General features: G+C 35.5%; 1 protein-coding gene across 1 annotated transcript in view; it reads left to right on the top strand.

Annotated features, from left to right (window-relative positions):
• The window catches only part of LOC140165158 (uncharacterized), a 42,349-nt gene extending 30,281 nt beyond the window's left edge, over window positions 1-12,068 (top strand). Inside the window, exons 6-13 of the mRNA XM_072188600.1 lie at window positions 467-595; window positions 4,899-5,045; window positions 5,329-5,646; window positions 6,275-6,571; window positions 7,103-7,405; window positions 8,369-8,464; window positions 8,807-8,822; window positions 10,090-12,068. Of these exons, the coding sequence (XP_072044701.1) occupies window positions 467-595; window positions 4,899-5,045; window positions 5,329-5,646; window positions 6,275-6,571; window positions 7,103-7,405; window positions 8,369-8,464; window positions 8,807-8,822; window positions 10,090-10,327 (1,544 nt within the window). The 3' untranslated portion in view covers window positions 10,328-12,068. The remainder of the gene's footprint in view (window positions 1-466; window positions 596-4,898; window positions 5,046-5,328; window positions 5,647-6,274; window positions 6,572-7,102; window positions 7,406-8,368; window positions 8,465-8,806; window positions 8,823-10,089) is intronic.
• The last annotated feature ends 10,840 nt before the right edge of the window (window positions 12,069-22,908 follow it).

Below are 22,908 nucleotides of genomic sequence, written 5' to 3' on the forward strand. Positions count from 1 at the left end.
CTGCATAATATCATCGAGAAATTCCTGGAGAGGGCTATAATAATTAGCAAGAGGCGTATTGATATGTAAATAGCGTATTGTCATTCAAATTTACTATAACGGATCATAACGGATCGATAACTGGCCTCATTTTCTAGCTAGGAAACCAACTGGATTTGTCATAGGTTTGCGTTGCTAATAGAACAACCGGGTATTTGGTGTCATCCCCTTGATATTATGCCTCATCAGTTACTTGGTATAACCGATTTACTATAGAATAGTTCTTATACCATGTTTACTGTATTAATATTTTATCAAAGTGATAAAATGTGACTAAATCTTTATTAAATATCCGGATGTGCCTTTTAAGCATGCCGGGAAATACACTGACCTATTCAGGTCACTGATTGTGTTCCCTGGTGAATGATCTCGGAAACTAAGACAGCATTTCATCTTTTGATTTATATAAATTACTTGTCCTTCACAGCTTGCACTCAGGGATGGTATGGGTCAAACTGCAATATGGAATGTCATTGTGATGTCGACGACTGTGATAATGCAATAGGTTGTGTAGGCAGTAATTGTAACATTGGTTTCGGAAATGCCTTCTGTCAAGGTAAGAAAATGCAATAATCATGTCAATTGACTTGATGGTGTCTTTATTTTTGTAGCATGCTTCGTTGCGTACTAGACTTTATCAGTGTATTGAATATTGCCATCTCATGGTTTGGTCCAGTGAGTTCTTTCCGTCAAGAAGTCGCTCGCTTAGTATTTGAGAGAAATGCATTTACTATGATTTTCAAAATACGCCTTCAGAGTTCTAGTATACATTCATGTGTTTGGCCTTTGTTCAATCTATGGTGGGAAGTGCAGACATCAAACTATCCGAAGTGAAAAACCTCCATTTTTTCTTCCTTTGAAACTAACAGCGTGTTTATAGTGAATATACCGCATTTTGAGTATACCGTATACGATAATCCTTGTATATGTACCGATACTCTTACTGTTTATAGTGAGACACAGTTACCGCACAAATTATGTACCAACTAACATTATCGTACATTTGCAATAACCCCGATGCCACACGGGGAAAGTGTAAATATTGTGGCGCGAACTATAAACAGCCAATTCTACAGTATGATCATGGCGGCGAACATGTAGCTTCTGTTTTGTTAACTCTTGGGGTGAGAATCGTTCCGAATGTCCTGCACGTATTTTTCGCATCATGAAGAGGCTCCTACTTCCGGTAATACCGCACACAATTGATACCGGTGTGTTTATATCGTGAGTTAGAGAGACTGAGAGTGAAAATGAGATTTCTCCCGCACCTGGGTTTTATTTAGGGAGACCCTATTGATAAAAATCGATCGGAATGACTCGGCAGTTTATGTGAGTTTTCCAAACAAGAATATCCTACAAAAAAGGATGGATCCCCCATCAACATTCTGCACTGTTACATACATAATGCTAGTGTTTATAGTGGGCAAGTATCAGGATAATTTCTGACCGGATAGAAATTATACCGCAATGTACCGCACATCTGATCCCCACTATAAACACGCTCTAAGAGTCTCACCTAAGACATTTTGCTCGTATAGGTGGGCAAAGTTTATTCCAACGTATCATACTAGAAGGTAAAACATGATAAACCTTGATTTAATAGTCGTGACTGTAAAAATCGAACATGTACTAAGATATACATCATATTTCGAAATTTTAATATCATTTTTAAAATTTACATTCACGACAGGATAAAGTGTACTTTTGTTCTACTTGTCTAAAATTATTAAACCTGTAGCTTACTTTTCAGATACAACACACGAGTATTTCTAGGAAAAGATGATAATAAATTTTGCATGACTTCTTCGTTAAGGGAACGATTTTACAGGCTCATTTATAATCGAAAGGTCTCCACGCTTTATTGAATAGCGAGGTCATCGGTAGCGTTTAGCCTGAGAATAAATTCTTCTAGATTTACAAGTTTGGTCTAAAAGTAAAAAGCAAGCGATTTTTGCGGCAGATTTTCATTAATAGGAAGTGAGCTGCATGTGATCTAAATTACATGAATATAGTGCAGTAATCAGTCAATTTATAGTGTATACATTCAGAACTCCATTCAACCGATAGCTATTGTTGTACAAGGCTGACTCAGTCATTTAATGAGGCAATAGAAACGATCGAATTTGGTGTTGAAATGAGCAAATTTTTGAGTTACACCTTTTCAATGTAAAATTTTTTTTTTCGGCCAAATGAAAAGCAATAATTTTTATTTTTTCAGTAAATGTCAGGAAAAAACTATTATGCTTGATACTGATTTTTTTTTTCAAATCCTGGGTGAAATTCAGTCATTTTTTTTTTGATTTTCGATTTTGATAGGCTTCAACTTCAGCTGTCAAGTTGGCCCACGAGCTTTTTTTTTTTTTTTTTTTTGATCAACCTTTTAGCTTTTCAAAGTAATATAGTTCGCTAATGAAGGATTTCCCCAAATTTCTAACGCACATCACCGTGAGCTATATATCATAGTATTGTCAGAATTTTGGTTTTGATTGCACCATTTTTCAATTCCGACTACCAATTTTGTTAAAATCACCTCGCGAATGTACCAATGGATGGATGATTTTGCAAGAAATAGAAATATCGATTATTTTTGCTGGTTATATTAGAAACGAAGTACTGGTTGGACATTTTGGCAGTCGCAAGTGAAAAAAAGTTGAAATCAAAACAGATATTCTGATACTACAATAGACCCATACGATGTGCCTTACACAGGTGGGAAATATCTTTCTTTAGCAAACTATATTAGTTATCTTACACTAAAAGACACAATTTCATGTCTAATTTTAACACCAGGATTTTTTAATGTATATCCTAGCACTATGGTTTAACTGACATTTCAGAAGGAAAAAATATTGCTTTATATTTGACCGATAAATTAATTTCATAGCAAAAAGGTCTATCTCTGAATTGTACTGATTTCAACATGTGTCGATCGACTTTTAGCGCGACTATGCATAACAATAGAACCTGGTGACTAAAGTTCTGAGTGTATAGTGAAGGTGATGTATATTGTGCTGTACTTTCGATAATTGTGAACTCAACTTAAAGTGCGCGTACAATGTTGCAATCGTACTGATATTCATAAAATGACTGATGTTCTAACACTTGGTCCTAGGCTATGGAATAGTTTGCCAAGTGAAGTTAAAGAAGCTAAATGGGTAAATGGATTCAAAAATAGCATTATAAGGTATTTAAAATGTAATTAATACCTCTCATATTCTCAAAATTTCTTGTTTTTGCCGACTCTGTATGCAATTCACCATAATGTATTTTCACACAAACACTGCTTAATTATTTGTTTGCTTTAATTTGTATTTTTATAACCTAAGATGGGTTCTTTGTATGTTTTTATGTTTTTGTGTATAATTAATGTTTTGATTATTTGTGACCGTCCACCACGAATGAGCCGTAAATGTCCTCAATTGTATTCTGAGTTACAGTGTAAAATGGGCATGAAGGTCATATTCATAGGTATTTCAATTTGGTGCTACGTGTATCTCATTAAATGAGGTACACGTAGCACCAAATTGAGGTACCTATGAATACGACCTTCATGCCCATTTTACACTGTAACTCAGAATACAATTGAGGACATTTACGGCTCATTCGTGGTGGACGGTCACATTTAATGTACAATTATTATAATTAAATGTTACAAGGTGGTACATCGTTTTCAGGCATCTTGGCCTTGTGATGTAACTGCCTTCATCAATTCTTGTTAATGTGCAATAATTTAATTTACCTCTGTTGTTACATTGTATGCTTTATGAGATTGATGAAAAATAAAAGATTGATTGATTGATTGATTGATTGATTGATTGAAGTATCACTTACGATTCTGGCATTCTACCATCATATTTTGCTACACTCAACTAAAAATCAAAGTAGAATGCAAGAATATCGTAATTTGAGGTAACAACAAACTGTAATGTTCGATGTCTTCTTGTGGAAAAACTGAGTTAGCTTGAAATTCTCCTGGACAAGGAACTCACTGCTAATTTGTCTTGTTGTAACCCGTACGAAACTCGGGGAGCTGATCCTGGTTGCGAAGATTATTTGTGGAATGTCTAGGGTGTGCGCTCTTGAAGCAGCAAGTCTCTGAAATGTTGTTAAATGGTTTGTGGAATGATGTGGGCCGTAGTGGTCAGCGACAACCTGTAAAGTGTGCTGAGGCTTGTGGATCAACGTCTAGGCGTTGTGCCTGTGCGTAGCGCACTATAAATCACTGCGCTTTCTGCGCTTTCTTTTATTATTTAAAACATAAAGAATCAATTTCACAAATTAGGTCACGATTTAAAATGTGTGCTCTGTCGTTTCCAAACTTCACCAAAATCTGACTTACTTACGATGGTCTTGCACTATGTCGACGATTTATTGGATGTTTGTTAAAGCAAACAAAAAAAGTCGCAGTCAAACTATTTCCGAGACATTTCCACATTCGGAGGCGTATAAAAAATATTGCACAACAGTAATGGTCAATCTACATGTATTTTGACAATCTAAATGCTCTACTTATTCTACTCGTTTACGTACGTGCATGTACGTGCTGGTAAACAAATCTACAAGAGTATATATATAGCATGCAGCACCATGTGTGTTGCACCCCTACTCTCTATGGTTGATGGTCGGCCTTACCCCCGTGTAAGGTGGTGTGTTAACATTTACTTATGGATCTACGATTAGCTTGTGTATATCACTTTACCCAATCCCGGTACCCAATTAATATCATTGCTCTTATATATATAATATTTGAGAAAAATGGGCAACGTTTTCGATCGCTTCGTATTTGAAAGAAACGTATTTATTAGAAGTGCCCAAACAACTCTGGTAACAGAAGGTCTCTAATATTAACATTGTCCTAGGATATGATGAATGCAGTCAGGGATACTTTGGTGAACAATGCGAATTTACGTGTCACTGTCATGAAGGAGAAGGCTGTGATAAAGACAACGGTGTCTGCAACAATGGAAAATGCGCTTACGGATGGGGCGGGGTTGACTGTCAACAAGGTAATGTCATGTAACACTGATCAATAGAAACCACTAGAAGTATCCAGTAAATCATGAGAGTATCATAAATTCGCTCATTTTTAATGATACAACAGAAGAAGTTAATAATTCACAACAAACAATATAAGACAGAAGAATTAATGAATGTAAATTCATATCAAATGTTTGTCAGTAAAATATAGACCACGTGCTCGTTAAAATCTTTCTTTTTCAAAACTCACAAGGAATTAAAATATAGAATAAAGTAATTAAAACCATTTTCGGGCGTTAATCTTTTCATCAGCATTACCTTACTTTTACAACAATGGCCACATCAGTGCAAACGCTACAGGTGCAACCGTACTCCTAGCCTGGGCTGACTGGAATCAAGCAATTGACTACGGTACGGGACCTGTTGACCACTATAAGATCTACTTTTGGAAGGAAGGTGAAAGTGAAACTTCAAGCCAATTTCAGACGTCAACTGATTCGAATGAGATAATCTCAGACTTATCCATAGAGTCAGTATACAATTTTGCTGTGGCAGCAGTTAGAACTGTTAATGGAGAGAAACTAGGAGGACCACGTGGCAGATATATATCGACCACTATACAATGTGAAGGTAAGTGTACACTCGTCGTCGGTGTCGTCGATTAAGGCAAGCGATTAGTGTGCGTTAACGTGAACAGAATAATAATAACGTTTGAAGCCACCTTTGGGATGACGGGTTAGTGCAGTGGTCTTCTCACTCGCTTCTCACCCTCGGGGTTCTCACCACTGCGGCCCAGGTTCAATTCTCGCATTGCCACATGTGAGTTTGGTTGCCGACCCATGTTTTTTCTCCAGCTGCTCCGGTTTTCCTCCTGCTTTTAAAATCGGACTTCTTCCATATCCCTGTCTATCATATTCGGTTGGCATCCCTTTAATTTAAGATGCCCGAAAATTATGGATTTCGAGTTCGTGCAAAGAACAAAGATGCTGAAGGAAATGATGGTAAAACTACAAGTGTTGATGTTTATGTTGGTTAGTATTCATGGTTTGATAACGCTTCAAGAATAAATGTAAAAATAATATCCGATTACTATAAAAGCAATATTTATCATCAGTCTGAATGATTCATTTCATAAGCAAATCAGTCAATTCTTTCTTAAATAGCCTGCCAATTTTAGTTTTTGTGTTCTCTGGAAAACCGTATTGTCTTTTCAAAACACTTTAAAATCTTATGCCTGAACTTGCTCTCTTCCAAACAGCTCCAGGAACAGTGGAAAGTGTTCAGTTTCAAGATAACAATAACATACTTACATGGGACGAGCCTGAGAGCACCTGCGTAGTGATTGGTTATTCTGTTATTGTAACTCTTATTAACCTCGACCAGTGTGAACCAACTAACAGACAAGTCGCAGATTCTGTGGTGGTTGTTCCAAATATTACACTACCTGAAACGCGCTTCTTCTCAACGTATCAAGTCAGCATACAAGCACGGTCGGGAGGTAGTAGTTTTGCTACAGGTGGCGCTAATACTATGAAGTTTAAAACACAAGAGGCTGGTAAGAAATGGAATAAAATTCGTCGGGTACATTATATAGTGACGGATGCCAAACCCATGGTGCATTACATATTTACGGATACTGATCGCAAATTTATCAAAAAATGGGCATCGGGAAAACTTTGAGTACTAGGTAACTTGTATTGGGCATCGGATTATAAACTTGTCATTAATGTTCAGCAATTCATGTGTCTGTTAAAAGTAGACCCTTGAAAGATATTTTCAAAACTTACAATGTTGTAAAATCGTACATCTTACAAGGTTATCCGTCATTGTGTCTTGCACAATTATTTTGAGAGCTCGACATCCGTCACTATGGATTTTACCGTAAAGATCCGCAGATCCGTCACTATGCAATGCACACGACGAAATGTAGAAACATAACACCAGGTCTGTATAACATAGAAATATTGTTGTTTTTTAATCAGTTTCTTTTCCTTGTTTCTTTCTAGTGCTGATTAGTGAGAATAATCTACTACACGCTTGTATACAAACTAGTTTAAATGATTTTGTTTCGATTATGTTTGTATAGCCCCATCGGGTCCACCGCAAAAAGTCCGAAATCGCAGCTCGCCAGAAGCTGGTCAAATAACTTTTACATGGGATTTGCCGTTATGTGGACAACGTAATGGACGAATAGTCAGATATGAATATGAGTATTGGGTACAATCTTTGAAAAATTATGTTCAGAAAGGAAGTACAACACGTGGAGAGATAACTTTGTCTGGCTTACTTAGCAACGAGACTTACGTTTTTCAAGTGCGTGCATATACTAAACAGGGTCCGGGACCATACAGTGAACTGTATCTAGCATCAGCCAGCGGTTCTACATCAGGTAAATTAGTATAGCTCCAACTCAACTGTGCTAACATTTATAATATCTTTCTATTACATTTTACATATTATACAGTCACGATGAATAATTGCTTAGAAATAAAATCCGATATACCAACTTTCTAATGAGACCAATTATAAGATAGCTTGTTTGTAACAACAACATTGCCTTTTAAATTAATGGTTGGTTACAATGATATTGTTTTCCCGAATAAAGATGATATGACATACCCTTATCATGCTAATGGCAATATGCCAAAGAGTAGCGAACATCAAACCTTCGTCGTTTGCTCATGCCCTATCTAACATAAAGAGGAAAAGCAGATGTACTGGAAACACCATTATCTCAGAGTGTTATTTTAAAAATCCTTATTTGGGATCGAAGTATTTTAAATGTTCAGCGGTGTATCAGGGTCACTTGTCTGAGGGAGCAAAGGTACCAAATATTCCGGTGTGCATCATTGTGGTCCTGTACAACTACAATAATTGCGCGCGAAGTGCTGAATAAATTTCAAAGTTTATACACTATTTTATCCCAAAATAAAGGTGAAACATTTCGTTTACCAGACCAATTATTTTATAATTTTACACTATTTTAGCCCAAAATAAAGGTGCGATTTTGTTTTCAAGGAGTCAATTTTTAATTTTACACGGGGGTAGGAGGGGTTGAAATTTTCTTTTGGTGGGTAGTTCTTTTGTTTATTTATTATTGGGGTTTTTGTTGTTGTTTTGTTGTTGTTGTTGGTTTTTGTTTGTTTGTTTTGTTGATGTTGTTGTTGTTGTTGTATTTTTGTGGGGTTGTATCTTGCTCAGTTGGTTGCGTTATCAACCACACTGCATTAACTACTTTTTCCTTGGCAGTGGTCACGAAAACTATTGTTGATTTTCAGTAGTAGTTGATATTGATGTTTAATATTTGATGTTTATATTCTCTTTGTTTCTTAATTATTTGTTTCCGTGCCAGATTTCCGCCTTATAGCGATTACCACACCATTGGCAATAATAACAGTTATTGCTGTAATCCTTGTAGTGTTTCTCTTGATTCACCGTCAAACTTGTTGTAAGTCATCTATTTGCGTTTTGTAGTTTGCTTTTTGATTTGCCAAAATTCAGTAGATAACACGTTGAATAGAAAGAAACTAAACATTTACATAAGTAGAACTTCACAAATTTATAATACGCGACGCTTTCAACGGCAATTTTATTGAAAGAAAAGGTGAGTATGTCTTTTGCTGGCAAATAAAAAAATGATATGATAAGAATATACAATCACACATTTGTAAATTATACACATTCTTAAGTTTGTTCCTAAATGAAGACAAAATAATGTGTATAAAATACAAAAATTAACTTATCTTTTGCACAAAGTTTAACGATATAAATATTGCTTTCTATTTTTCAGGTAAACATTGTTTTAGGTAAGTCCGTGAATAAGAAAACTGAACCACGTTAAGTGCATTGTGGGGTGTGTGGGGGTGTGCGTTTACGTAGCCAGGCAAACGAGGACACACACAAGGATACACACATGACAAATAAGGACACCCGGTGACCGTGGACGTTCTCGGTGTTTTACATACGTCGTATATCCAAGACATTCATTAAGAAAGTAAAATAAAGTTAAATACAAGCAAATAACGTAAAAATGCATTTAAAACGGGTCCACCGATGGGTGGTATAGGACGGGCCACGGTTGGATAGTAAGTGGTCTGGTGTGTGTGAGAGTGAGGTCCACGGTATGGCGATTAAGAACGGATGTGTGAGTCCTCGATTAGTATGTTTTAAATCAAGTGAAATATGAGGTCCTCGTTTTCCTGCCTACGCGAGGGTGTGGGGGTGTAGGGGGGATGGAGGTGTGTGTGTGTGTTATTATTTTTTCATTTAATGGTACTTCATTTTCGCCAAAACTATTGCAGGTCATAAGGTAAAGTTTTTTCTTCGTATTGAACAATGTGATTCAATTCATGTCTGATCAGTACTAATACCGTCAACGTTCGCCTAATGGCGCTATGTGCTCCCTGGGTATAACTGGAATTTTAGACACAAATCATAAGTGCCCTCCCATAAAAATTCCAACAGTAAATAAAGGCACATGTACCTTTAATTCTTGTTGGGATTTTTAGAGGAGGGATCTCTCTATTTCTACATGAAATTTACCCCAAGGCAAAGGACCAAGGGGCGCCATTAGGCGAACGTTTACGGTATTACGAAGTGTCTCTATTATTTTTGACGACAAATAACTTTTTTAGATTTAGATTATTAGGTGGTTACAAACTGCATAACAATAGCTTCCATTGCTTTATTATTAACCTTAAAAGTTAACCTTGGTTAAATTTCATAGATCAAACTTTTGAGCCTGAACATACAGCCCCTGCAACAAATAAGTTACATCTTACTGCAAAAACATTATTTAGCGTTTAAACACTTTTCTAAAAGCATTGTAGCCTTCACTTTGTAAACGTGTTTTTAAATACTAAACATCTAAAAATGTTGAGAATATTGGTGCCATATTGAACCTTAGTGTTTAGGAATTTGAAACGTAATGTTTAGCTTCTAGTCATGATTGCATACAAAGTGAAGGTAAGAGTGTGTTCAATGGCTAAACACATTCGAGTGTAGAGGCGTATGATCATTGTACACTTCTAAAAATAGCTGTAGATTGTGTTGTTTTGTGATTTTTCTTCATAGGGATACAAGAACACCTCAACCACAACCTGCCGTCCCAAACGTTGATAACATTAACAAAGCATATGAAGATCTCGACCAAGGAACGCTTGAAAAACAGCAAGCCTATATGGACCTCGGTGACCCCTATTTGACACCGATATCAGAAAGCATGACGACAGAGACAAGAAACCAACAATCCACAGATGATGATGAAAGATATGATAATGTGCGCGATTCAGTAACGTATGAAGATATTTGAGTTGGAAAGTAAAAAGTGAAGTAATTAGTCTAGATTTAGAACTAGATGCGCTATAGATGAGAGAACCCGGCTGGTATTTCTGAAAAGTGACGTGAGCTGAGATATTTAGGTTGAAATATGCAACGTTTGTGATTCTTTTTACCATAAAGGTATACCTTTGAAAGTAAATAAATTATGAACTTTATGTGTGCTGTAGAGAATACATGTCACATTTATATTCAGTATCCATTAACAATAAATTTCATCTTTATATCTTGATGCAATATCTTGGATGAAATTAATTTTACATGGTAAAAATAGATTTGTTTTTAATTATTTAAAACATTTGTAAGTATACCAACGCATTTTAATATAATATTAAATATATAATAATTATTTTAATATATTTTATTAAAATATGAATGTGTACATCAGTCATGACAACTTCTTGACACCAAAGGTTTTTGACCTATGACCTTGAAAAGCGAAGGTCAACATAAGATGATCGTTTTGGGCAGTTTTGCATCAAAATCGACTGAAAATACCGGGAAATGTGAAATGTGGTTGCTATGATAACTGACCAACCTGTGAGTTCTGCAACTTTCCTAAAATTGTGGTACTAAACACCTCAATAAAGAACGTCCGCACTTACATAACCCGCTTAACACCATAACCTGATCTTTATTGAACAATTTGATTGATAAGGTCAGCTTGACCACGCTTAGCAATTGAATATATGAATACAAAACCCACCCTAGTCCATACTGGCCAAATTGAGTTACGAGAGCTGAGATATGCATGGGAAATTGTTGCTATACATAAGCCAGTCTTATGTATGAAAGAACAACTCAAATTCATCCTCTGTGTCTATTGAGCATGTGAAAAGAGCATGTATGAAAGAACTGCCCAAGTCCATGATTTTAGTCTTGTAACACATTGATTGAAATCCAGTATGTATAAAAGTCCACTTGTAACACATTCATTGCTGGAGAGTGACTTTTGAAAAAAAATGGTTTTAATCAAGGAAAGTGTGTTGTTTATATTACATGGCAGAATGCTTATCAACATTGTACATACCTGTGTGCTTTATTTTGTATTATCGTACCAGTGTTAATCTCACTCCGACATTGTTGTCGTTGTATATGATTCAAAAAACCACCCCACGAAGTCCCTGAAATACCAATCATATACTTAATACAGTTTAACCCACTCATTTGCACGTAAAACTTACCATATTGACCAGGTATATCTAACTGAAGGAATTAAAATGATACACAGGGTTTTTTTTCTCAGAATCACTTCCCATGGACTTGGTTGGGTTTTGGATTCATGTATTCAATTGTTTTGATTTGCAACTTTTGAAAATGCATCAACTTTCATTTATTGGGTATCAATCTTTGTCAATTGAAAGTGTTTGGTAGAAAATTTCGTATCAAATTGGAGCTAACAAGATTTTGCACACGACCTTATCAATCACATTGGCATAACAAGATCAGGTTTTGGTGTAGGACGGGTTACATAAGTGTGGACTTCCTTTATTTCATGTCTTTATTTCGTAATAATAATACAATAAAAATTTTCAGAAAAAATCCCATTTTTAGCCAAAAATCGCCATTTATACCCCAAAACAAACCTTTAATGCTGACCTTTGATTTTCAGGAGGTCATAGGTCAAAACCATTTGATCTTTGGAAGTTGCCATGAATCAATTTTTTCATGTACACATTCATATTACTACCTTGGTGTACTTTTTATTTCAAATATTTTTTTTTAAAGTTATTAAATGATATTGAATATACCTGTCAGTGTGAAATGTATTCTCCATAGCAAATATGAAGTTCATACTTTATTTACTTTGAAACAAAGTTATAGGTGTTCTAATAATTGACATTTTTGGTAAAATAAAAACATCACTTTTCAGAAATTCCAGCCGGGAAAAATGAAAAGTGGGTGGATACATTTTAAGTGCAATATCAGATATTTATTTAGTAGGGTTGGCCACGGTCAAAAAAATTTTTCTTGCTGAGGTGAAAGGACTTTGGTTGGAGGTTACAAAAATGCATTTCAAAAATTCAGCTGAAGTCCGTTGCCATAGCAACGGCCCGATTTGTGTTTTTTACAATTTTCGCATATTTTGGAGCTAAAAAAGTGAAAAATGCCCTTAAAAGGGCGCCTCGTTGCCTTAATACACAAGTTGGTATTTAAAAATAAATTGTATCATAAAAAAGCCCTATCCTTGTTCTATCTACAAACGAAGTTGTGGTTAGAGATTCGTTTTTTAAATATGGATTTCGGAACTGGCAACACGGCAAGTTTTTCAAATTTGAAAAATGCCATTTTTTACCGATTTTGGCAATACGAAAAATTAACTTTTGCGCTCACCTAGGATTTTGTCGTTATGGTTATTGGTAGAACATACCTTGCCCCCAACATATCTAATAAGAACAGCTTGGGGAAATTTATTTCTCTAAGGAAGGTGTTGCCAGAAAAACATACATTTTGTAAAAATTCAAAATTCTCATAAAAAGAAAATTTGCTGCATTTTGCCCTAGATTTAGCACATGTGATGTAATGAGTTGTATGTAGAGTCAGTTTATCATCATGGTCAACTATTCTGAATGTTTGGAAACAATAAATGAAGTTTAATTTTAATGCGGTGTTGCCAGATCCCGAAAATTATGAAAGCTACATTACGCCAAATAGCCCAAATAGGTCAAGTTTTCATGTATGAATCTAGTCAATCCAGTTAAATCACGGTCTATTGTTATAAATCATTTTATCATAATTTTCACCTGTTCTGAATGTTTGGAAACAAAAAAGTTCATCATACAATGTTGCCATATGCCAAAAAATAAAAAAGATAGGTACAATTCTGGTTTACCCTGTGTTTTCAATACAATTCTGGTTAACCCTGGGCACCATATTTTCATGAAAGGATTTTTTTTCTAATTTGCCCCGAATTTAGTACATGTGATGTAATGAATTGTATGTAGAGTCACATTATCATCATGGACAACTATTCTCTATGTTTCGAAACATTTTTTTAATGCAGTGTTGCCAGATGCCTAAACAATAAAAAAATATGACAAGTTTTTATGTATGATAAACAATTAAATTATAATAAATTACGATATGACCCCTTTAACCATGTTATTTAAACCTATCTGTTTGTCAGTTGTGAATGTTTAACATAGTGTTGCCAGATGCCAAATACTAGCAGACATAGGAGGATTTTGTAAAAATACACCATACATGCCATACACTCTCAGAGCTTTTTAAACATTTCCAGTAAACATGTTTACAAACAAAATTGTAATTTCATTACTTTAATAAGTCCTCAGTATCGCCAATTTTCATTTTCATTTCAGATATTGCTGAAAAGTTGGAAAAGAAACTGGCCAATCATATCTAATCAATACACATACTCTTTACCAGGGTTCCAATTTCATGATTACATGACCAGGTATTTGATCAAAAAGTGTTCCCAGAACATAATTTTGAGTTTAACAAGACGTTCTTGATGTTCAGGGTGTATCAAAATGGTTGGTACCGGGATATGTGACATTTTCAAAAATATATCAAAAATATAAAATTGCTAAAACAAATAGGAAGGGTAATATGTTAACTTATTGTTCTAATAATCTGAAGATAATAGGTTGATGCATCTGGGAGCTACAGTCATTTAAGCGAAGATCGACTTTTAAGTAAAACAATGCTTAAAAGCATTGTTTTACTTACATAGCACAAGATCGACTTTTAAGTAAAACAATGCTTAAAAGCATTGTTTTACTTACATAGCACAAGATGAATAGCCGGGGATGAATAGGTTCATTGCTTGAACTATTTGCATACATGCTCTCAATCAGTCTACATAACATAAAATTGCTGTACACATACTTTTTAGAAAGATAGTTCCCGAAGTCTATGCCTTACGACTCTGACAGTGTGAGGTGAAGCCCCGTGATCTTAAATGAGCTTAACACCTGGGATAGATCCATTCTGTAACTGCCCGCATCAAATTTTGAAACATTTTGAAACGTTTTGAAATCATGTTTCCATGCTCTTGGAAACTGTCTTCTAAATCTTCTCTGCACTTCTCCATAGCTTCGTGTCAACCAGTAATTTTTCACTATGAAACCCGGCTATGAAAGCACGCTGAAGTGTTGAATACTGTGGAGCCATTCCAATAACTCTTACCAGGTCTAACCTAACATTGTAGACTGTCTACAGTCTATCACCATTCTGTCACACCATCTACTTGTAATCTCAATGCACCCTAGAAAGTGTTAATACACAAATTTCTTTAAGGCGTGGGGTATACTTGAAGTATATACATGTATCTGAAGGGGGAAGCAACGAGTTACCCCAAATCACAGTAGCAGGTAGTGGCTGGGCCGCCGAGTGTGAATATGTATTTATTTTGGAAGGTTCGTGTTTGTTATAAATTTTGTGGTGTTTTTCCAAAATTTAACATTTTTGGTGATAATTATTTGAAAAAAGCGACATGCCAAAGACAAATCTCTGGGCACATACTTTGTTATTGTTAATGCAGTTCGTTTCCGCATACCTTTGTTACCATTCGCTTTGATGATTTACTAATATTATCAATTTTGTGACTGCAATTTGGCGTTTTAATACGTTTTACCAAGAAATTAAGAAAAATATCTGGTCATGGTCGTTTCAGAATTTCATTATGATCTTCGGCTTTTGCAGGCAACAGAATGCAGATTGGCTCACGATCGATGTCGTATTCGTCTATGTGGGTCCCTTGATGATAAAATTATTTTGAATTCCTTGTAACAACATACAAATTTTCGTCTGAAAACAGGGTTTCAGTTTTATTATGGCACAACTGTAGTCTTCGGCGCCGTATCAAGTCTCCAAACAAATAGTTTAAGGGGTCATATCATAATTTATTATAATTTAATTGTATTTTAGATGCATCATCAAAGAAATTGTTCTATTTTTCATAGTTTAGGCATCTGGCAACACTGCAAGTTAAAATTTTGAAACATAGAGAATAGTTGTCCATGGTGATAATGTAACTCTACATACAATTCATTACATCACATGTACTAAATTCGGGGCAAATTGGAAAAAATGTCCTTGGAAATAGAGTGCGCACGGTAAACCAAAAATGCAGCATCTGGCAACACTGTATGATGAACTTTTTTGTTTCCAAACATTCAAAACAGGTGAAAATTATGATAAAATGATTTATAATAATAGACTGTATGTGATTTGACTGGATTGACTAGATTCATACATGAAAACTTGACCTATTTGGGCTATTTTGCGTAATGTAGCTTTCATAATTTTGGGCATCTGGCAACACCGCATTAAAATTAAACTTCATTTATTGTTTCCAAACATTCAGAATCGTTGACCATGATGATAAAGTGACTCTATGATACAACTCATTACATCACATGTGCTAAATCGAAGGCAAATTGCAGCAAATGTTCCTTTTATGAGAATTTTGAATTTTTACAAAATGTATGTTTTTCTGGCAAAACCTACCTTAGAGAAATAAATTTCCCCAAGCTGTTCTTATTATATATGTTGGGGGCAAGGTATGTTCTACCAATAACCATAACGACAAAATCCTAGGTGAGCGCGAAAGTTAATTTTTCGAATCACCAAAATCGGTAAAAAATGGCATTTTTCAAATTTGAAAAACTTGCAGTGTTGCCAGGCCCGAAATCGATATTTAGAAAACAAATCTCTAAACACAACTTTGTTTGTAGATAGAACAAGGATAAGGCTTTTTTATGATACAATTCATTTTTAAATACCAACTTGTATATTAAGGCAACAAGGCATCCTTTTAAGGGCCATTTTCACTTTTTTAGCTCCAAAATAGGCGAAAATTGTAAAAACACAAATCGGGTCGTTGCCATGGCAACGGACTTCAGCTGAATTTTCGAAATGCATTTTTGTAACCTCCAACCAAAGTCCTTTCACCTCAGCAAGAAAAAATTTTTTGACCGTGGCCAACCCTACTAAATAAATATCTGATATTGCACTTAACACCATAAGAAGGTTTGTCCAAAGTGTTGCACGAAAATTTGAAAATTACTACGTGACCTCTCTAAATCTTAAATCATAGTACTTTCCTGCTCTAGGCCTATGTATTTACATGTATAAAAATGAAACAATCCAAATAATATGTATTTTATGTTGAAATTGCCTATAGTTTTCTGGAGGTCATAGGTCAAAAACAATGAATCACAGAAATATGTTATTGTTAACCTTTTTAAACTCAAATAAATTTTACCTCAATATTATGGAATGATGGAAAATATTTTTGTACACAGATTTAAAGTATTCATATGTCCTCTATTATTCAGAGCAAAAATGGAGGTTGTAGCCAATTTTCTTTTAAAGTTATGGCTAGCTGTAATATTTGGCATTATGGGTAAAAATTAGAAAAAATCATAAAAAGCACATTTTTCAACCAAAATATCTCATATCACACCACTTTACAGACATAATTGCCAGCCGGGTAAAACAATTAATTCTAACCTGGCTGGCACCTTTGTCCAAAACTATTGCACGAGACTCTATGTAGCCAGTAAGTGGCCTCTATACTACTATGGAGGAGGTTGTACAAAATTAAAACAGCAAAGGTTTTGCCAATTGGGCGTAGACACTGTGTATAAGCTTAGGCCAACTCATCTATAATAAAAATACAGATAAGATGTTTTATCGAAAAGCGTGATATTATAATCAAAATATTAAACGGTGCTTATCACAACCTTATGCACTATTTGAAACAATTCGCATATTATGAAATGTTGTACTGCAGCGTAAATTTATAATACTCTATTTAAGCAATATAGCTAAGATTCCCTGATTGGGGCACTCAGCTATATTAGAGTCACGCGGTAGCTTGACCAGCAAGTTTTTAAAAAAAACGACTGATAAAGAAGAATAAACAGATGCACCGCGAGACTATATTTACACGGAACAAAACGCTATTGTTCTATGATATTTTTCGCTGGGTACAAAATATATCTAAAACCATGCTAAATCGTATAGACTGTCCAAAGTGTCATATTTTGATAACTCTTTATTTCAAAAAGTTACACGAATCTTACAGTCAATCCGATTGTTTGATAATAAACAAACATTCTTGCTTTATTTCACGCTGTATTTCATAGCCAAAATTAGTGGCAAATCATAGCTAATCATACTGATATCCACAATCTTTCGACACTGCTACAGCCATACATGGCTGTCACTGTCGCACTAATTTTTCAGATTCACTTTCAAATATACCCAGGCATTTTCCTGGATACCCTACATACAAATTCTGGACCCCATTCGCCAAAAAATCAAGTTTTTCACAATTCTTTTATTCTTTCCGGACCACAGCATATATTCATATTAATAAATACTCCACTTTCACACACCGTAATAACGGGACGTCCCCGTGGCGAAGTGGTTAAGGCCATGGACTTCTAATCCATTTATGAATTTTTGCTCAAGTTCGAAACTTCCCACCACTTTTTTTAAAATGTTTTATTAATCAATTTATTGTCGTAAATCAAGAATAACACCATTTCGAACATCCATTGCTATTGTGATATTATTATTTTTTTCATCAAACAAACATGTTTGATTTTTTATTCACATTTAGGCCTAGGCCTTGGGCCTACTTTCACCATCCAGATGCTATCACCATGCCTGACTATCATGGCATCTTCGTCATTTAAAACACCGAAATTTATTTATTATTTATTATTTATTTATCAGTGACTCTGTTCACAGCTCAGACTGAAATTATAATTCATATAAATATTATAAATGAAAATCACAAACCGCGAAAGATCGCCAACAACTGCCGCTGAATATTGATATCCAACTAGATTTCCCCACAGGGCTAAAGGGCAGGACTTAATTAGGGGAATTAAAATCACAAACCGCGAAAGAACGCCGACAACCGCCGCTTAATAGGTGTATCGAACTAGATTGCCCCGCAGGGCTACAAAGAACTACAAACCGCGAAATTTGGATATCCAACCAGATTGCCCGCAGGTATATCGATTATATGGATATCCAACAAATTCAGACCACAAACCGCGAAAGATCGCCAACAACTGCCGCTCAATATTGATATCCAAGTAGATTGCCCCGCAGGGCTATAAAGAACCACAAACCGCGAAATTTGGATATGGAACTATTGCCCCACAGGGCTTCAAAGAACCACAAACCACGAAATATGGATATCCAACAAGCTTAAACTACAAATTAGCTCCCGATAGAGAGCAGGACTTGATGAGGGAAATTAAAACCACAAAACACGAAAGATTACAAAGAACCACAAACCGCGAAAGACTAGATTGCCCGCAGGCCTATCGATTATAAAGAATCACAAACCACGAAATACGGATATCCAACAAGCTTAGACTATAAACTAGCTCCAGATAGAGGGCAGGGCTTGATGAGGGAAATTAAAACCACAAACCACGATATTCAACTATATTGCCCTGCTGGGCTACAAAGAGCCACAAACCCCGAAATTGGGATATCCAATTAGATTGCCCGTAGGCCTATCGATTATTCGATTATAAAGAACCACAAACCGCGAAAGATCAACAACAACTGCCGCTTAATATTGATACCAACTAGATTGCCCCGCAGGGCTATAAAGAACCCCAAACCGCGAAATTTGGATATGCAACTAGATTGCCCCACAGGGCTACAAAGATCCACAAACCACGAAATATGGATATTCAACAAGCTTAAACTATAAATTAGCTCCCGATAGAGTGCAGGGCTTGATGAAAACCACAAACCACGAAAGATCGCCGACAACCGCCGCTTAATAGGAATATTCAACTAGGTTGCCCTGAAGGCTACAAAGAACCACAAACCGCGAAATTCGGATAGCCAAGTAGATTGCCCCGCAGGGCTACAAAGAACCACCAACATTAAAACACGATTATCTGGGGCATTTAGACGCTTCCGTAGTATAGGCTTAAATATATGCGCATTTACCAGTTCCGACATGAAGTAGGCCTAAATCGGATTTACTCTATGTGTGTCTCTCTGGCATTGTCAACATTGGGTGTGTGTTGTTCATATTTACATTTTATTTACATATTTACGTAGCCTTGAATAATTTAAGTATATTAAAATGTTTATTGATCATTGTGTACGCCTCTGAACATTACAGTCACGCGTGACGAGCAAGTTTTAAAAATAAACGACTGATAAAGTTTTGTTTAATTATTTATTGTCATGAATCAAGAATGGCAACTTCAAACATCCATTTTTCGTTTTATTCGTTTTATGGTGCACTTCATAACCTGACTTTCCAAGCTTCGAGCTGCTTGGCTACATTCATAAAAAGAAAAGAAATCTACCAAAAAAACGTTGACAACGTAAAGAAATCAGCAAGTTTAAAAAAACCACCTCGGCTCACTTTTTGAAACTTGGTCCCATTTGAACACCAACAGCAAATCAGTGTTTTTATTTTATTTCAACAGAATACAGCGTTTCCAACAAGATTACAAACAAGCCTACTTGTTATTCGTTTAATTCAATCATTAATCATGATATTATAAAACAAAACACAAAAAGATATAGGCTTATCATGCAAGAACAAGATAATAACCGTTCAGGTCGTTCCAGAAAGCTTACAAATTAATATCGCATCTGCACATTAAAGATACATAACACTTCTGGAAATGTTTTAAATTGATGTAAATATGATAAAGTTTAAATCAGTACCTTTTACAAATGGGACCAAGTTTCAAAAAGTGAGCCGAGGTGGGTATTTTTAAAATTGCTGATTTCTTTACGTTGTCCACGTTTTTTTGGTAGATTGGTGTTTACACGTGTGACCAAAAACAAACGGGTAGAACTATACTACTTTTCTAAGTAGTAGATAAAGGGTGAGAAACAGACCATTATCAGAAATAATGGGCGTGTTGTTCATGACTGGCTCAATGTTAGTTGGTTTGAGGTTGAGACCCCGATTTTCTCTTGCCACTCTAACATTTGCATTTAAATTGAGCTCTAAATGCATTTGTTTTGAAAATCTACCCGAGACAAGAAACGAACTCAGATTCTACATGTATGTTGTGATCCTTTCCATAGTGTTTCTAGAATGTCCATGGTATTCCTTTTGTTTAGCTCGCAGCCCGAGACCGTTATCTTGAGCTATTGTGTTGATAATGGTCTCTGGGCAGCTAGCCACCTCCATTACTCTATTGTAGGTAATGGTAGGGGCAGCGAACCTTAAACAAAAGAAATACAATGGATAATCTGTGAATATAAAAGGGCTAGACGTATATATCATAATAATGAGAGGAATACATACAATCAATCACTGTATAACTTAACTATAGTATGTCAATGGTATCGATTGCCATCTTCTTCATCACCGTAGACGTGGTTGTTGCCAACCATACGTCATACCTTAGTAACTTGTTCACGTTTGCATACCCGTTGGCAAGCATTGACTCTATGTTGTGATCATTATGATCGTGGTTCCAAGCACATAGAGCGTGGAGACTTTTTCAGCAAACTTCCCCTTACGGCATACCGTCGCGAACGCAACATTGGAAATCACGTGGTTCGCGCCTCATATCCTCAACCCACACCTGGCACCAATCCTTGTAAGAGACCACGATGTAAGTGCTGACCTATGTACTTCAGGTCCCTCATGTCACTGGACATAATGACGTCAAACACCACATCACCTCCAGATTCAACTGTACATCTGAGAATTTGATTTATGCCATTATTTGCCAACAATGGCACAAAGTCTATACATTGGTGAAAGCAAAACTCATCTGACTCATCTGTCTGTTCGCTTTTCCGCACATCGCAGGTCAATTGAACCTTGCAAACCAGTAGCCGCACATTTTAACAGCCAGAACCACAGTTTGGAATGTTTTATCCTCTGTACCTGATTGGAATGTTTTATCCTCTGTACCTGAAGAAGGGTCTTTACCCGAAATATTGTACTTTTGACTCTGTACACTTTCAGCACCGCTACCACACCCATAGGCAACTGGACTCTATAATATTCTACAGTGCTACTGGTTTCAGATAACACGTTGTTTAGCGTGCAGGGTAGGGTTTATATAATGATTATGGGCTATGAAGGGTAGTTGGTGAATAATTATAATGCATGGCAGAAGAATACGTAACGGTGAATAGAAATGTGCACTTGAAGTATTTGAAGTATTTGAAGTATACATGTATACATGTACTTTGATAAGCTCCCATTAAGCATACTTTCATAGTTTGAAAACTGACTTTGTAAGTTCAATAGGTGTGAAGTAGCCTGGGACACGTATGGTTGAGGTAGTGATTCTTATACATGTTTTATAATCATGTGATTGTTGTCAAAATTAAACATGAGCCAGGTATGGTGCTAGTATATAATGTAAAACTCTTCTCCTTCCAATCATGTCTGTAAATGTATGTGTATTTTATTTATAATAAAAACATAAAGATAAAAATATAACATATGATTTTGCATACCACTTTGTCCTGTTTTTTTCTCATTTCTTCACAATTTTTTTTTTTTTTTAAGTGGAAGAGAATTTATGCCCAAAAATGAAGTCTTCGCTTATGAATAGGGCTGCCACACATCCAGGTACTCTTTTTAAAATGGATACATTTTAGCAACAATACGTGTTCCCAAATCCCAATAACTACGTGTTCGAGTAAACTGATCCATTTTACATTGCACTAATGCATGACACAGGAGGGCGATATATAGACATCCAAAATGAACCAGAACAGGGCCACTGGCGTAGAAAAGTGCAACCACACTATCGTATATCCGCCTTATAGTTAAAACAGTATTTAAATTTACTGTTTGTGCTATCGACTGTTTATAAAACGTACAGTTTGCATTGTCTATTTTTTATTGTGAATGAGATGTAGGCCTACATGTTATTATAAACGATATGGAATATGTTTATTTTCATTTCGTTTACTTGTATTATACAGTAATATCTTCATGGAAGTGTCAAGTGCGTTAAGAAAAAAATTATAAGAAGAATGATTATTGTGTTATAATATGAAAACAATTATTCAAATGTCATGATTTTAGAGACGGAATTATTTAGAAATGGTTTATGAATTATCAAGCTCATGACATGAGGAGATATTTATGTGTGTGATATTCGTTTGATGAAAAATAAAAATATATTGTTGTTCAGATGTATGATAAACATACAATGTACTTGTAGTAAGTACAATATTAATGATCCGAGCAGTTATAATATAATTTTTGTGGTGTTTATGTAAATCATATAAATCAACAAGTTTTATGGTGATATAAAGGACCGTATCTCAGAAACTGGTCGGAAAGTCTATACTTACATTTTGCAATTAAAATACCATATAAATATCAACTTTAACAGTGATCTGTACACTAATGGTCGAATCTTTATTTTCAGTCAAATTATTAATACAACACTCTTTCGCATATTAGTATGACTTCGACTCTTTGTTTCTCTTTGTGTTTTCTGAAGCGTTAAATTGGTTCAATGTTACTGGAACTCTTTTGTCAAGTCAAAGTTCACAAGTGCTATTGTTAGAATATTTCATAAAGCCATTCAACGTGAACAACTA

The sequence above is a fragment of the Amphiura filiformis genome, chromosome 11 (genome assembly GCF_039555335.1).
Source record: "Amphiura filiformis chromosome 11, Afil_fr2py, whole genome shotgun sequence".
NCBI classification, from domain to species: domain Eukaryota; kingdom Metazoa; phylum Echinodermata; class Ophiuroidea; order Amphilepidida; family Amphiuridae; genus Amphiura; species Amphiura filiformis.